At 39.2% G+C, this 17,160-nt stretch overlaps 1 protein-coding gene across 1 annotated transcript; it reads left to right on the top strand.

Moving 5' to 3' along the window:
- Window positions 1-33: 33 nt before the first annotated feature.
- LOC115599867 (protein hinderin-like) lies at window positions 34-16,534 on the top strand. Its single transcript, XM_030466843.1, has 5 exons — window positions 34-274; window positions 3,521-3,556; window positions 5,472-5,611; window positions 7,883-7,977; window positions 16,401-16,534. Exons 1-5 carry the CDS (start codon window positions 34-36, stop codon window positions 16,525-16,527), a joined length of 639 nt encoding a protein of 212 aa, XP_030322703.1. The 3' UTR covers window positions 16,528-16,534.
- Window positions 16,535-17,160: the final 626 nt, after the last annotated feature.

The raw sequence follows: 17,160 nt of genomic DNA, 5'->3' as shown, positions 1-17,160 counted from the left end.
GCAGCCAATGGCGGGCGGGCGGTGTCAGTCGGCATGAGGGGAGTGGTAGTTCCGCGGGGGGCCAGGTCTCTCCTCAGCCTGCGCTGGGAGGACTACGACTCCCAGCATGCTCCTCTCCGCCCACCGCCGGAGGTGGCGGGGCGGAGGCGTGGCGGGCAGCCAATGGGAGCGCAGCGGTGGGGGGGCGGCGGGGGGCAGGCTGGGAGTGGCGGTTGTTTCAAGATGGCGGAGGCGGCCGCCGGTGCGGGCGGTGGTGTTTGCCGGAGCCGGGGCAGTATCCTTGTGCGGGGCTGAGGCAGCGCGGTGAGGGGGGTTCCTGCCCCGGAGTTGTGCCGTGCCGTTGGTCGGGAGGGCCTTGGGCGGCTTGCGGGCGTGTTCTCTGTGTGTAGGGGAGCGGGGTGTGAGGGAGGGAGGGAGCTGGTGGGGGAGGGATGTGGGGAAGGGTGAGGCGGGGGCTCGGTCTGTCAGGGCAGGCCGCGGGGGGGTCGTCTGCCTCGGGGTTTTTCCTGCGGAGGAGGCTGGAGCCGACGGGGGAGTTGCGGGACGGGTGGGCTTTGTGGCCGCGGCACAGCTGGTGTGAGGGGGAGTTGGGGGTGGGCAGGGAGGAGAGGGGGTGGTGGGGTTTCCAGGCAGAGCTGCCCTGCAAAGGGAAGGAGAAGCGCGGGTTCACCTTCTGTGTGACTTAGAGATGAAATTCCTGTGCAGGTAAACACGTAGGAGATGGGGGAACTGGGTCCAGCTTGCAGGAACTTGCAGAGGAATCGATAGGGAGAAGCTGAGCCTCAAGTGTTTGTGTTTGTTTGCACACCCACTCGAAGCAGGGCAAAAATGAAGTGGCCCAACCATCCAGTGGGCTGTCTGGGGACACATTGTTATGATTTTTCCAATTGTATTAAAAAAAAAAAAAAATAACGTGCAACTTCCTCTGTGATATGATAGGGTGAAGGCTGTTGCCAAGATCAGATTTGTTGACGCGCTGTCTCCACTTGGTTCCGCTGTGAAAGTGCTAAAATGATTTCGTTTTATTTAGTTATTTTGATCAGTTAGCTGACAGGTTGTTTCCCATGACTAAAAATGGTCTCTTAAGCCCAGCAGTGGCCTCATGCACCATGATATTTCAAGGCCTGAGGCTCCTCCTGGCTACCACTTCCATTTTGCTTGTTTGTGCAAGTGTTGCCTCTGATCTTGCAAAAGTTTAAATACCCCAAAATGCATATGTCCTAAGAGTAAATAATAGGGAATGCTTTTTATAAAAGGAGTGGGAGGTTGGGGGATATATGGCAATGCTGCTTTAATGGCTATGGAAGACTGAAGTTCTCTCTATAACTGCTGAATAGATACGGCATAGCAAGGCAGATACAACACCATTAAGGTGCTCAGTTTCTCCAGTGCCTGTGCTGACTGTTCTGCTGTGTTCTTGAATGTCAGCTGTGGTGGTAAAAGGTTTATAAAGTGGAGTTTATTACTGGAAATCTTGGGACAGGCGTGTGGCAGTGGATTAATGTTAAATGGTTGATTAATGCAAAGTGGTTGATGCTGTTACTGTCCTCAGTCATTCACTGTGAGACAAGGATGTTGGACCTGTTCATGAGTCAATGCAACTTTCAGTCCAGCCAGTTAAGGTAATCTGATCTGACTTTGGTTTATTTTAATAAACTAGCCTGCAGACCTTCCTGGGAGAGTAGCTGGGGAGAGTAACAGCAACAACTTTGACTGATTTCTTCACCTGCTAGTAAGTATCTATCCACAACAGTGCCAGTACTGCAGGTGAACTTCCAAAGGCAAGTGTTGCTTAGGAAAAGCTGCTTTATTTCCTATAGCCATGTGCTGAGGCTCAGGTTAACCATAAGTCACTTGAGAAAGCAATCACCTCTGCTGAAGTTTGTTGTTTCCCTCAGCAGTATGAGTTGGAAGATCCTCTCCTCAGTACCCTGCAGATTGCTGTCTTGTGCTGACACAGCTTTGTGGGCTGGGCTGTGATACAGACTAGGATTTTGGGGCTACCCAGGTGCTTTTTGGAAAGAGGGGCCAGAGTGTTTTACCTCCTGATCTTATTCGGCTTCCACACCTGGCTCATGGCATGGTCCCACGTTGTGTTGTGACAGCTAGAAATAGATGGCAGATGAGAACAAAAGTGCTTTGTGTGTTTGCAGAGAGATGTCTCTGGCAGTAGTGCTACATGGACATATTTTCAGACTGCTGTGAGATTTCTGTAATTGTTTAGAAGTGACAAAGTGGATCAACAAGTCACAAGGGAGCCTGTGACCAAGCCCTGCCAGTGCACCAGTAACAGTTGTGTGATGGATAGTGGGTATTGACTGAATTTGAAGTTGCTGGAAGGTGTCTAGGCTGCTGCTAATGTTCTCTGCCTTGTGGTAATTCATTAAATTAAGTTTCTGAGATGATACTCAAAACCAAATCTTGGTTAAGGCAAGAGTTTGTATAGGTTAATTGAAATGTTTTCACAATTCAACTTTATTGTATGAAGACAACAGCAAAACCTTAAGTGGATTTGTCTATAAACAGTCCAGAAATTAGGGAATTGATTTACCTGGCTGACCTTAGAAGGTTGAGGAAAGAGAAGGGTATAAACAAAAGAGAGGAGAGCAGATTTTTGTGTCCTTATCTTTGGTTTTTCTCTTTCACATAGTGCTAGTTATGGGGGAATAAATTCTTCATGTTCAGTTAAATGAAATTGTGATTTTAAGAAGGAGACTATAGTTTACACCCTTCCCTGAAGTGTTTTGAGTCCTATTTTTAGTGACTTCTAGGATGAGGATTCAAGTTGGGTGACTGCTAGCATAGAACAAATTACATGGTGCCCAAACCTGTGTAATTTTAAGTGTTTTATGCAGTCAAGTAATTTAATAGTTAAAGCTGTGGGTTATTTGAAAGCTGTTGAAATATCTTTTTAAAAAATTATTTATTTATTTTACATTTTTTTTTAAAGCTACTTCAGGACAAATCTAGATCTTCTTATGGAAAATCAGTCCTCAGACTTCCCTCATTACTCATCATGTGATGATCAGATGAGAATCATCAACTTCCTTTGAAACCTTTTGCATTTATGTTTCCTAGAGTTTGTTTTACAAAATGTATTTCATTGCAATTATACACTGCTTTGGAATTTGTCTTCCTTACATATCAAGAAGTTCCTTATATAATGATAACCTGCTCTGATTTAAATAAATATTATTACTTCATTATCTTAGTAATTGCTCTTGCAACTGGCGCTGGTCCCTGGGATCTCTTGTGAAGGTGACTTCTAAGATAATCTTCACAGGTGGAAAGTTTGTGCAAAGTAAGAGTAAGGATTTCTGTTTTAGCAATCTGTGTGTGGTTTTTTTTTCCTCTAGTCAAGTTTTTCTTGCTTTTGGTTATCCCAAAGTGTAGCCACTTTATTTTCCTATTGACAGTCTTTTAAAATTAGGAGCCAAAATCCTTATTTTTGTAGTTCTGTTTACAGGGTCAAGATTCTTCTCTTTTTTTTTAAAATTACCTTTAACAAAACCACATGCAGTTTCTGATGAAGAACAGCCAATGATATCTGTTTCAGGTATGACCTGCTAATAGCTGTAAATAAAGGTTTTTCCTGTGAATGTTACATTCTTTTTGGGTGTGTGGTTTGTGTATATGAGTGTGTAAGGTAGAGAGTCATCTCAAGTCCATGTATGTAATGGGACATACAGGATTAGAACAGAGGATTTATGCTTTGCTGCTTAGATAGTCATGAGGTGTAAGATGAACAGTTTCAGGGGAGTTGTTTCTATTGTAGGTACATTTGTCCAATTTATAAGATAAGCTTAATTTTAAATGTGGTTTCCAAACAAGGCTGAAGCATTAGAGATGTTCAGGTCTTTTTTTTTAAATGTTGAAGAGAACAATTAAAATGAAGATTCATTGTGTAAAGAAAAAACAATTTTTTTTTCTCTTGACCTTGATTTACTGAGTACATTCTGGTGTATATCCCGAGAAAAAAGAAGGGTATTCTTAGTCTCCCTTCAGAATTTCCTAATTGTTTTCAAATACAGTTTTACCATGATACCAAATCCTGAAAACATATCTGGGGATGATTAATTCTTTAAAAATTGTGTATATCCCCAGAGTATGTCTGGCAGCTCTACGTTTTGAGGTAATCCTTCTCTTTAGGTTTGGAGTAGCATGGTTACCACTCAAAACCACTGGCCAAACAGCTCTGTTGAAAATAATCTGTGTGTGTTCTGTAGCTTGCATAGTTCAAGCCCAGAGATGTCAGATTGCTGTAGTCTGTGCTGTGGAAAGAAGGCAGTGGAAGGCGTTTTAATGAAGGAACTGGATTTACTCTGGGACATGTTCTTCTACTTTGGTGGAAGAGAATTTCAGAAATGTAGCTTTCCCTTGGGTATGAGCAAGGAGATGGTAAAGCTTATCATAGAAACATTAAAGTTGGAAGAGATCAAGTCCAGCCATCAGCTCAGCACCACCAGCCACATCCTGAGTGCCACATCCACATGTTTTTCAACACCTCCAGGGTGGTGACTACGCCACTTTCTTGTGCAGCCTGTTCCAGTGCCTGACTACTCTGTCTGTTAATAAATTTTTCCCTATGCCCAATCTAAACCTCCCCTGGCATAACTTGAGACCATTTCCTCTCATTTTAATTCAGTTCTTTCACCTGAATTGCTGTCCCTCTTCTGACATTCATTACCCAAATAAATGCATTTATCTGCTAGCATAAAATCAAGTGGGGTGGTTTGTTTTTTTTTTTTGATCAAAACTTTTTGCATTTCTGAACAGTCAGAACTCAAATCTTGAGGCAGTATGAAGAAGCTGTCATCTTTCATCTTGGCTCTGGGAGATTTTAGTGTTAGTGTCAGAGCTGGCACTTCATGATTTCAGCACCAGGATTTTCAGTGCTTTAATATTGTTATGGCTGCTGGGGGTGAACTAATTCTCATTGTGGCAGGAAGCTTTTTACAGGTGATCTGTGTAGTGTGCACTGCAGTGTTACCTTCCTCAAGTGTCTCTTCCTGAAAAAAATAGACTTAGCCATAGGTATGTTCTTTGTATAGCAGAAAAAAATTACATTTTATCATGGAAGTGCTGCTTTTAACAGCACTTACTGCTGGATGGTGCTTGGATCTTCATTGACTTTGTCAAAACAGAAACTCAATTTTATGCTTTTGCATCTTAGGCACAGGGTTTTGCACTGAACTGCAGTCAGAAGACAACGTTTGTGTTTCAGAATTGGGTTTGATGTTTATTGGGGCTGGGTGCCTTTCAGTGCTGTGCACTTCTTTCTCTGTTGATACATTAATCCCAGAGAAATTTTGTATGGAGTAGGAGGCTGGAGGAACTAGAAACATACTCGAAACTCTCATTCCTTTCAAAAGGAGCTGCTAATGCATTTGTGAAAGTCTTCTAGCAGGAGGAAAGAGAAGGGACCCTGTTAGCTTTATAATCTGTGTGTTCTCCTTGCCTTTCTTCTACAGGTGTGTCTACAAAAGGAAATCTAAGGACAAGGTGTTCACCAACATATCAAAGAAGTGGCACTGAGCTCAAGGTGCCTGTAGCTGTTGCTTCTTTTTCCATGGATTCTGCTAGGAGTGCAGGAGATATGACAGGTCAGCAGGTCAGTAAAGTAAAATTTTTCTTACTCTTAAGACTGCACATAGTAGAAAAATGTCTTTAAAAAATCTTTATATGGAAAACTTTTAAACAGTTCTGGAGTGTTACTATATTTGCAGTCTCCTATACTTTTTGGCCACTTACATAGTGGCTTGCTGGCAAAAGTTATTTTCTGTGACCCCCCTGGAGAGGACAGAATTTGAATGCTTTTATTTATGTAAGTGGTACATAACCAAGGGCTATGTAGAAGAGTTTATATATAATGCCTGTGTCTGTGTGTACAGAGAGAAAATGTGGCTTTAAGTAGCCCTTAATCAATATATTACTAGCTAAACATTCAAGAAGCTGTGTTGCAGTATTCATTTTCATTGCTGTCATCATATCACTTAGAAAAAAAAAACTTGTACAACTCTTTTTAGACACCTTTTTGCTGTGGATGCTCATATTAGGAGGTGAAAATCACTTTATGTTTTTGACAGTGAAAGTTAAAAATGCATTTAAGTAGTCAGAGTACTTCTGTCAGTTAATGGTATCTCTGGCTCTACTTTGGATTGTCTTATTCACTCCTGTGATAATAGGTGATACTTTTCCTACAGTGCATTGAATTAGAAATTTCAAAGTGGTTTCCTTAGAAAAGCTATTCTGATATTTACTGTGGTATTCAGAAATCTGTTGAGAAGTGCCATTTTTCAAACATGATTTAGAACTTGTATTCTTCTGTCACGCAGCTTGTCATCTTCCAGAAGTCATCTGGGTTTATGAAGTGAGGGAGTCTTTCATTTATGCTATGCATTTCATCAAGAAAATAGAGCTATGAAACTCTGTTCTACCCTGAGTTGTCCAGAAAGGACAGAAATCAGGAACAAGGAGACAATCCAGTCTTGACCTCTGTCTTATTTGTCATCGTGTTTAGATGGTGGAGCTAGCTGTTCATAATTCCACAGCTTCATTTTGGTGTGTGTTATAGGACAAGCCTGCCTCTGAGAATTTTTTTCACTATAGACCCATGACTGTGGGTGATAAGAAGAAAGCACAGATTAATTTCTCAGATTTTCTTCTTCATCCCACTGATGTTTATGTGACACTGTGTTCATAGATTCGTGTAGCAGCTTGAGGTATCTTCTCTTAAAATCACCTTCACTAATGCCATCAGAACTGTTCAAGAAGCAATTAGCTAAAAATGAAAGAGGGCATTTCCTCTCTGAGGTGTGTGGATCAGCTGCCATTACTGCCCAGCCCAGTGTTTGCTTTGAATGTGCAGAGGTTGTTCTGTGCTGTATTGATTTAACTGGGTCAGACTGCAAGGCTTTCTTGTGCCTCATGCTAAGCACTCTGTGTGCTCGTGGATCTGTGTAATATTTGTAGGTTTGTAAAAGTTAATGTGAAGTTGGAATAATCAGAAAAATACAAGCTTGCCCAGATCTGGGACAGAATGGCATAGCTCTTACTGCTGCTTTTATCTTTGATTTGTATTACATGCTTATTGCTAATACTGGAGAACTCAGTTACCAATGACAGAAGTTTTGATACATAACAGTCTGGAACAGGTCATGCTGCTAACCTCAGTAATGCAAGGGACTTCTGAAAAAACGAGCAGCAGTGTGCTCTCTGGTGGACATTGATCAGAAGTGCTGCATTTCTCCCCATGATGGAATGTATTGCAAGAACTGAAATACTGCACTGCTTTAAAGGTTTGTTTTGAGAAAGAGTAGTAAAAACAAAGGTAGCACCTAAGTGATTAAACCCAAATGACAGTGACATGTGTAAAGGATGTGTTCTTTTCTGAATATTACAAAAAAATCCTTTGAAATAAGGATTTACCATCTACTCATAATTACTGGATACTTTTTTTGCTGGTTTTTATGCTATGGTCAGCATCAATAAGGTGGAGATTTTTTTTACTGCTTATTTTAAGATCCAAATATAATAATACTTAAATTATTGAGTTTGGATATTATTGCACAAGATTTCCAAGTCATGAGAAGGTACTGTCCTTTATGCAGTAAAAATCAGTGAATAGTGTATATCTTAGAACTTTACCCAATTGAAGAGAACAGCTTACATGTGAATTGCAAATCTCTTAAAAGAATTCTTCACGATTTGGTAGTTTGTTTCACTGACCTTTGCTTACATTTTCATAAATATGTATTTTATTTCCAGTTAGAATTTGTCAACTTTCAGCTTCTAATTTTTAGGTCCTTACATGCTTTTTTATCTCAGGATTATTTTTTTTCCTTTAAAGAGTACTTTCTAAAATGTTGCTTTAAATTTTCAGGTCACTAGTGAAGGAGGAACTAGAAGTGCTTCATTAAAGGATTTGTGTCCTGAGGACAAGAGACGCATTGCAAACTTAATTAAAGAACTTGCCAGGTAAGAATAAGAATCACCTGCAAATGCATTATCTTAAGTAGTTATTCCTGTAATTAACATCAAGCAATGCAGAACTGCATTATGGCACTGAAAATCTGCATAAGGTAATATTTCTTGCAGGAAGAGTTATGTACAATGAAGCAGCCTGATCGTTTTTTTTATCCTGCTTCATGACCCTAAACCTATTGAAAACAAGCTCTGAAGTCCTGTGACCTGCAGTAGCTCATTTGTGTAGACAGAGCCACAGGGTTAGGGTTTGGTTTGTTGCTTGTATCATGTGCTTTAAATGAACACATTATCCTTTGGAAATGGCAAACTTTGTTGATATGAAACCTTTTTTATGTTTATTTGTCAAGGGTAAGCTTTTGGATATATCGAAGATGGATTGGTTATCTTGTGGCTGAAACATGTTAATCAGTATTTGCCCATGTTTTGCCAGGTAGAGCAATAAAGAGTCCAGTGTAATTTTAACTTACCTAGCCATTTTTTATTTGTTGTCATTGATTAATTTCTTCAAGTTCTCCCTGTTCTTTGAAAGGAAAAGCAGAAATAGTGCAAGTTTTGTTCCAGTGCTAGTTTCATATATGAAGATAAATTATGTGAAAAATAGGCTGAATTTGAGTGAGGTGATTTTTCTTCCCCTCTGTGTCCCTAAAACTTCAGAATCTCTGGAAATCTGCTTCTTACATAGTGGCTGCAAAATTGAGAAGAAGCACATGGGACTCCATCAGGCCACACACCTGAGGGGAAAGAAAGTTGTGAGATGATCTTGCATCCTTTGGGCTAAAGATAGTGTCCATAGTAAGACTATATAAGAGTTTTTCTAGAAAAAGCAAGTTCTCAGGTGTTTTTTGCCATAGATTTTTTTTTTATGTCTGTGCAATAATTGGCAAGCATTACTGTCTTTTTTTCTTTTCATATGGGAAAATATGGGCAGAGAAATTATGTTACTTGCTCAAGGTCATGCTATAAGTCTCTGGTGCAGCTAGGAATATTTTCTCTCTGATTATCCTCATCCAGTGAAGCATTTTGTGTGCTAATAATTTGTACCAATATAGGATTTCTTGCTATACAGTATTTCAGTAATTTCTGAAGTTCTTCATGCTTGCAACTCTATTTTATCCAACACCGTGTTAGAAAATGTCTAGTTAAGGCTGTCATAAAGAGTAGATTGCGGGGAAGCCTAGTTACAAATTGTCAGATGTTGGAGCTATTTGGACACTGTTGCCACTGTTGATATATATCGGTATATTCTAATATTAAAAAAAGCCTTTTATTACATTGTTCTTCATAATGCACTGCTCCCTAGAGAATAGCAGTACACTAACTCATTTGAGCATGGGATTCTTCTTAAATCTCAGATGCTGTGATTTTTCCCTGAGGACAGTTTGATATTTCTGCCTGACATTTCTTTGAAGAAAAATAGAAGGTGCAGCAACATTAATTTTGAAAAGTAAAATTAGTGGAACACTATTATTTTATACTTAGCTCTCTTTTATTTTTAAACCTAATCATATTTTTATTGGATGTAATTAAAAGACCTTTGCAGAGTAATAGGGAAGTTGAACTTTAATTCCGCTCACCTCGTCACTTTTTAAAAACTCTCCATAATTTTTGTCCCTACTTCTGCAATGGTGGAGGGTTTTTACATGCAGTAGAACATTCTTTGCTATTTCAGTGAAGAAAAAGGACCAGGAGAAAGCTGAAAGTTTTCCAAGATGACTGTCCTGTAATAATTGGAATAATAAAGATCTTACTTGATCAGAGCTATACTTCACCCTTCTTTATTTTGCTTCTAGTTATGAGTGAAAATGATATTAGCTGGAATAAATTCTTGCACTTTGTTGCAGGATGGTGGGCAGAAATAGATTGGTCAGTAACTGTCTGCATCAAGGCACTTGTAAAGTGGTGAAATTCTGTCTGCGTGGAAACTAGTAGCAAAATATGATGAACTCCTGGGGCTTGAATTTCAACCAAGTCTTGCTTGAGCAGTTCAGGATATTGGTCTTTCCTCTGACTTTTGTGACTGCTGAAGGAGAGCTAATGTACTTTTCTTTCTCTTCCTATTTTTTATTCTCTTCCTCCAGCTCTCATTCCCAGTGCATTTTTGAACATTGGGAATATGTGTGCCTGTGCATGAGCTAATGCACTCTGGTGACAGACTTTGTCTTAGTGTGAGTAAATTCTAATGCTGGCTGTATTATTATTATCCTTTCCTTTGAGAAAAATCAGTTCCTGGGCTGTAAGAGTCTGCTGCTGGGGATTCCAGTGTCTGACATCACATTAGCTGGTAGGGACTTCATGAAATTGAGTTTTCAGACAGGACTGAAAGGAAGGACTCAGCTGTATCCTTTCTAATCCTTCTTTCTAGGCTAAATAATCTTGGTTTTTGCTCTGTGCTGCCACCAGTAAATCTAACCATTATATTGCCTTCCTTTGAACATACCCAATCTATCTTTCCTCCTAAGTTGAAAAGAGAGAGGCACACTGAATCCAAAGTTTAAAAAACTTAAATGTTGTAAATTCAATATTTTTTTATTGTGTCATCCGATTCTTTTAAAATTGTTTTTTGTAGGGGAAGTTCTGAGTAGAATGAATCATGCCCACAAATGCCAAAGTGAGTAAATGGGAAATTCTCAAGTGTGAGCAAGCCATTATTTTCAAAAATGACCAGCATGAAAACATCTTTGTGTTTTCAGAGAGGTGCTGATGATGTGGTGGTGAAAGCAGCAGGCACAGGAAAAGCAAATTTTAACTCTCCTTACAAAAACAGTCCTTTTAAGAGGCAAAAAACCCACTTCCTTTGAGCTTTACTTACTGCAGGCTACTCCTGAAGCAGTCATCAGCTTATGTAATGAAATGAGCAGTGACATGGTGAAGACACTGAAAGATTCTTACCCTCATACTCTGCACCAGTGTCAGGACACATTAGTGTCTTCCAGGAGGGAACACTGCAAGGTCCTCTGGGACCCAGCCACTTGACTGCTGAGCCTTGAGGACTTGCAAGGCACCATACTGGGAATGATTGTGGAGTATTCTGGAGTGAGATATTTTAAGAGACTGAATGGAGAGGGTCATAACTTCCTTTGCAGGAACAGTGAGTGTGTGTGTGTGTGCTTGCAAGCATTCACCTTTCTCCCAACTGATATATGGCCATAATACTGTGGTGTTCTGGCTCCTATGATGACAAGTATGTCATAAATTCCTTGCCTGCACAGTTCACATATGAAGTTTGCTTTTCAGTGAACAGAGGCACTTACTAAAATGGCATACAATTGTTCATGAAAGTTTAATTTTTGTTTTTAGTGGTGAGAATTGGAATTTAACTACTTTTTAAATTTTTTTTTCCCAGCTAAGATAAACATGGATAAAGCTGGCTCCCTGTTGTCTTTGCAAACAAATCTTTGAAAGCAGTCTAGGTAGAAAGCCCTTATCCACCCAGGGGAGGGGGTGACTGCCCTTTTCAGATGAGATACAAGATGTTTTTTCCTACCAGATCAGTGTCTTTCTGTAAAAGACCACTGCCATGCCCAGAATGACTTGTACCCAGCAGTTGGTAAAACAGCTTTTGGAGAGCCCTTTGTCCCTTACCGAGAAAATACTTCCTCCTTCCTAAAGACCTTGGATTCCTAAACCCTTTCCAGGGTGCTGGCAGTCTAGGATGCTAGTCTTTTCTGCTGGCATTGCTTTATGTGGACCTTTTTTCCTGATATGAAAATGAAATTGACCCACTAAAATTGACATTTTCCAACAAAAGGTGAAAATGGGAATCAGAAGGTTAATTTGGTTACAGAACTGGAAATCATTACAAAAGAGGACAGTAAAACTACTGTAGCGTAGATCTGCTGTTTAAGTGTTTTTCTTCCAGCTCTTAGGATCTTTGAAGGACAACTTTCCTCTGGAAGCCCATATTACAAATCTGCAGTGTTTGGCCTTTTGGGTTGCCTTCTCTCTTGAGTTACACTACATTATATTTAACCAAATTGTTACCTGGCTTTAGCTTCAATGTCAAGATCTTTGTGTGTGTGTGTGTGTGTGTGTGTGTGTGCACGCTACTTCAGGAGCAGTAGTGTGTTGCAGTTCTCTTAATTGGTCAGGCAGTGAAACTGCAAATGAGATATCCTTAAGCTTGTCTGGGAATTAGTTCTTGTTGCTAGTTAAAGCATGCCTAGGATTATTTTATAACCAACCACACTTACCTTTTGTGCTTAAAAAGTGATTTGCAGCTGTAAAATCATGCTGTGGGCTCTGGTTTTTTATTATCTTGCAAGTTGCGTATCAGAAAATTTATCCATTGTGAGGCAATTCCAATTATGTTTTGGGATTGTTGGGGCTTTTTGTTATGTTTTTTTAATTTACACAAACTGCCCATGATACTCTTAAAAGTATCAGATTTGTGTACTGTGTCCTTAGACAAAAAATGCTGCCATTCTTCCTGCAGTGCTTCTATTATAAGTCACTTATTTTTTTCAGTTCTGCCAGAGGTTTGTTATGATCACTCTGGCTTAAAAATGTACTGCTTCATCTTTTTGGATTGCATCTTTCACTTGGAATACCTGGTTTCATTCCATGGTTTCTGTGTCCTGGGTTCTGCACAATGCCCTTATCTTGCTGTTTGCCCCATTTTTCCTTTCCCTTTTGGTATTGTCTATTCCAGATGCCATTCTTTCCATGTAAAACTTGCAGTTTTTGAGAATGGTTGCCAAAGTATTTTCATCTTTGCCAGCTAGTTGGCAGATTAGTATCAAGTGGTTATTCCCTAAAAGATAAATATTCAAAACAAATAAAGGGCTGGTCAGTGAAGTTTATAGTGGCTGTGTCTCTGCTTTTAGTTTAGTTTGTCTTCTGTGTTAACTTTCTTAGCTACAGTTTTTAATACATTCAGATTTCTCTTGGTAAAAGCTATTTTTTTCCCTAACATTTTTAAGAAATAGAAAACACTATTTTAAATTGCCTTTTCAGCTCTTTTTTTTCTTTTGTAAAGATTTTTAAATCCCTTCAGTCAAGAAGAGTTATTTTCAAATTTTGTCCCCAGTGGAGTGTTGATGCATTATCATGGCACTTTCTTGTGCATGCCAGTTTTTCATTAGACAAATAAAACTTGACGTGCTGTTGACCTGTGCAGTGCTTCAAAAATTCCACCTGGAGAGCATCAACTCTGCTTACTCAGTGGAATTAGTCAGTGTCATCAGCAAACTTGTTGATCAATTTTTTCTTCAGATCAGACAATCAGAAGTACTAGTATCAGCAGTGGACTTGGGAGCACACTATAATAATTGGAAGTGGTGAATTAGAAATTAATTTGAACCCCAAGGCTCATGTCCTAGGAGGGCTTTTTGTCAATATATCTGCATTATGTATTTTTTCTTTTTCTACAGAGGCTCTTCTGAAATAAAATTAAAACCTCTATTTAGATGTGTCTAGAATTACAGAGGCTTCAAATTGTTGAGTTTAAAACTAATCTTGGAACAAAAATGACTTTATGACTCCTGTGACACAACACAGGTTAATGTAAACTGCATGCAAGAAAATGTTGCAGACTCTGAGCAGCAGGAATAGTTTACTGATTTGTCATCTTCACTCTCACCTGTCAGTGCTCCATTTGTTCTGGAAAGAATAATAATAGATCTGGACATTGGTGTGTTGCCCCATGGAGCAGTTGTGCCCTTTGTAGTTGCAATGCCTTCCATTTTTCACTGCTCTTTTCTGACCAGGAGCAGATGAAAACGGATGAAAATCGTTTTGAGGAACATTATGAGCCATGTAATGTTTCTGTGTGGCCTTCGTAGTTCTGCTAAAAATAATCTGTTCTTTACTGCCAGAATCCAAAAAAAATTAGGTGTATAAAAAACCTTACTGAGCTATATATAGGATGTGACATAAATCCAGCATAATCTGATTATGCTGTTGTATTCCTTTTCTCTAACTTCCTTTTGCCTCCTCCTGTGGGTAACTGTCGTCTGTATCTCCCCTGCCCTTTATGAGCTGTCTCTTGCTTTGTGATACATAAACACACACTGCCAAGTTTCTTCTAAGATCGTTTACTGTTCTCATTTACTGCATAAGGTATGTGGCACAGTGTATTAATGTGTCTGGGAGTATGACAGCTGGCTGTGATCTGTGTTAAATACAAACAAAGCTTGTGAATTTGACGCAGACAAGCAGCAAATCACAGAATCTATAGATGGGTAAAATCTGCTAGATTTAGTGAAATTTCTCCAGTGCTCTGTTCTTTCTTACCTAATTTTCTTACATGAGCTTAATATTCTTAGGTGCCAGCATGGCTTGGGGTTTCATTTGTCCCAAACCTTTTTCTTATGCAGCATCACTCCTGCAGCTAGTAAGCATGCTTCCTTCCTTATCAGGAGCCCCAGAGATAGTACTTGTCCTCTCTTTCCCCTTTGATCTTTTTTTTTTTTTCTGTGTTCATGTTTCCCTCTGGTCTTTCATCTATACGGTGTCTCCATTGTCTTGGATATTGTGTCTGTCTTCATCTTCATTGTCTTTCTTTAACTGATGGATTTCATTCTCTGTTGTCTTTTTTTTTTTTTTTTTTTTTTTCCTTCTCTAAGAAACAGACATTCTTCCATCTTTCACTGATTATCTGAAGCAAGTTTGTAAATGGATTACATGAAAGAAGGTCATCATACATGTATTTACATACCTGACTGCTTAAGATTCAGAGAAAAAGAACTTGTGGTTACATGCAAAAGGCTGGATTTGCATCCTGTGGCATATGTAACATAGTTGTAACTGCACTGGGGAGCAAGGATGTATGGTAGATGGTTTTCAGAAGTTTGATGCCTACTTAACTAAGAAGTTGCATAGGTATTGTGAGGGATCCAGCATTAATATAGCTGGTCGCCTTTTCACTGTTTTCTTTTTGTACATCTGTTTTCACAGCCTTGAATGGAGGGAAAAGGGCATAGGAATGAGTTGAGGAACACTGCTGGGGACACGATTGTAACTAAGGCTTTGGGCAGATGAATAGTGGAATGCTTTTGTGCTGCATTCATGTCTTTTTCTGTAATTTAGAAAATTTGTAATTGATAATTTGTACATTTCAAACTGCTCTAATTTGCAGAATATGATTGCATGCTGAATGCTGTTTTTGTCCTTCAGGAATGTAGAGAGATTCTGAGTTTCAGTGTTAGAAATTATTTCAAAATTAATGCAGTTTGCTTGATCTGTTATGGCAAGGGCTGTGGGTTAGTTTTCAAGTTTGGGCAATACTGTATATCTATAATTCACCCCAGTGGGGTGGTATTATGGTTTCTCCACTGGAACTGCAGAACAAAACTCTTCCCTCTTAAAGGAAATGTCATGATGTCAAATGGGTGGCTCAGTCCCTGAATGGAGTTAAGTGTTAATGAGTCTGATGAGTGGAAGGTGTAGTCCAGTGCATATATACGTAGATATATAATTATGTAATTTTCCCTCATTTCCTCTTTCTATAGGAATGTTCCACTTGAAGTTAATATTGAAGTTTGCATGACAGTTACAGTGCTTTGTTCTCCTGTCATTTGTGCTGTGGCAGCTGTTTCATCATCATAAAAGCCTAGACTTTAAGAGCCTTCAGCACAGAAATTGCCTAAGTGCATAGCAATAATATTTATTAGTCTAAGCTCATTACTTAATATTTTTGTAGAGCTATTATAGAACCATGATGTCTAAGCCATGTTTTTTAGCATAGTTACAGGATCATCTGTGAATAATGGTCTTCTTGCCTACCAGACTAATTGTTTTTACAGCCTGCTCTTGAGGTGCAGAATAAATGACCATTGTAAACCTTTCTCACATTGCCATCTTTTAAGCTTGATCCAATTATTTAAACTGAGCAGTAAGATACAGGTTGCCATCGCCCAGACAGAAAGGAAAATGTATTCCTATGGCTTTATATTTTAAAATCCCCATAAGAGGATAAACTGTTTTGTTTGGAGAAAACTAAGAAGAAAAATGGTTCCTTTTCTAGTCTTACATTTGACCACTAAAAGTGAAAGAAGGATTAGTTTATATATGAAGAAACAGAAGAGTTTATCAATTTCCTTTCTGTCTCAGCTGCTAAGCTTTCCTATTTGAGTTGTCTGTCTACATGCCCTAGGCTTGTAAGGATCCCAGTGTGTCTTCATTACGGCTGCAAGGAATCAGACTGCACAAATCTAACTGTGGGTGCAAGTTCTCACTTTGTTGTTCTTTGCTGCCCATTAATGTGCATATGCTCTAGTGTGACTACTGTCTTTGAAAAAAAAGTAATCTATTGCATGAAGTCCTATACATCTTCCACTGTAATGTAATAAACATTATGAGGAACTAACCTGTTTTAAGGGTGGAGAGGGTGATATCCATTTACCTGGAAAGCAGAGGAGGTAGAAGTCAGGCATTGTGGTTATGTGCATATATTTTATTTCTCTCATTCTTTTCAGAGTAAGTGAAGAAAAGGAGGTGACAGAAGAACGGCTGAAAGCTGAGCAGGAGTCATTTGAGAAGAAGATCAGACAGCTAGAGGAACAGAATGAACTTATCATCAAGGAAAGGGAAGATATCCTTTAAAAATATGTTCAGGGGCTTTCTGTCTGAAATAAAAAGTGAACTGCAGAGAAATAATTGTTCTAATTTATGGCACAGAATAAATCTGCATGTGCTGCCATTCAAAAGCAATCAGAGAGATGACTTGTCAGCGTGTGATGCTGGTTCATTTGAGCTTAAAACTGCCATCCAGCTGTTCCTGTGACGTTGTTTTGCTTTGAAACAGATACTTGTCAGTGACAATAAGGAATTTATACATTAAAATATAGTTACAGATTTAGGGGGTTTTACTTAATCCTGTTAGGATGTTGTAATTGAGATCTAAAACTTGCATGATGTTCTATTGCTCTCTGTGTCAGGGAAAGGCAACTTACACTGAAGGCATTTAACATGTATTTTCTTCAGTGCAGACTTTTTTGGGTAAGCTTTTGTTTGTTTGCTTTTTTATAAAGTTAGCTTATTATCATTTCTTGCAGGCTGTGACTTCCATTTTTGTTAAACTGCATATACTTAGTCCCAGTCCTGGAATATCACATGCAAAGTCAGTGTTGCTGCAATAACAGTTTTCACTCCGTGTGGTATGATAGAACTGTATGCAATTATCTTGTTAATTTCTCTTCGATGTTGATGATTTCTTGTTTGATTCCTCAGAAGGCT

Source organism: Calypte anna, chromosome Z (genome assembly GCF_003957555.1).
Source record: "Calypte anna isolate BGI_N300 chromosome Z, bCalAnn1_v1.p, whole genome shotgun sequence".
Taxonomy (NCBI): domain Eukaryota; kingdom Metazoa; phylum Chordata; class Aves; order Apodiformes; family Trochilidae; genus Calypte; species Calypte anna.
Note: the sequence above shows the minus strand (reverse complement) of the source record. Positions and strands in the feature narration are given on the sequence as shown.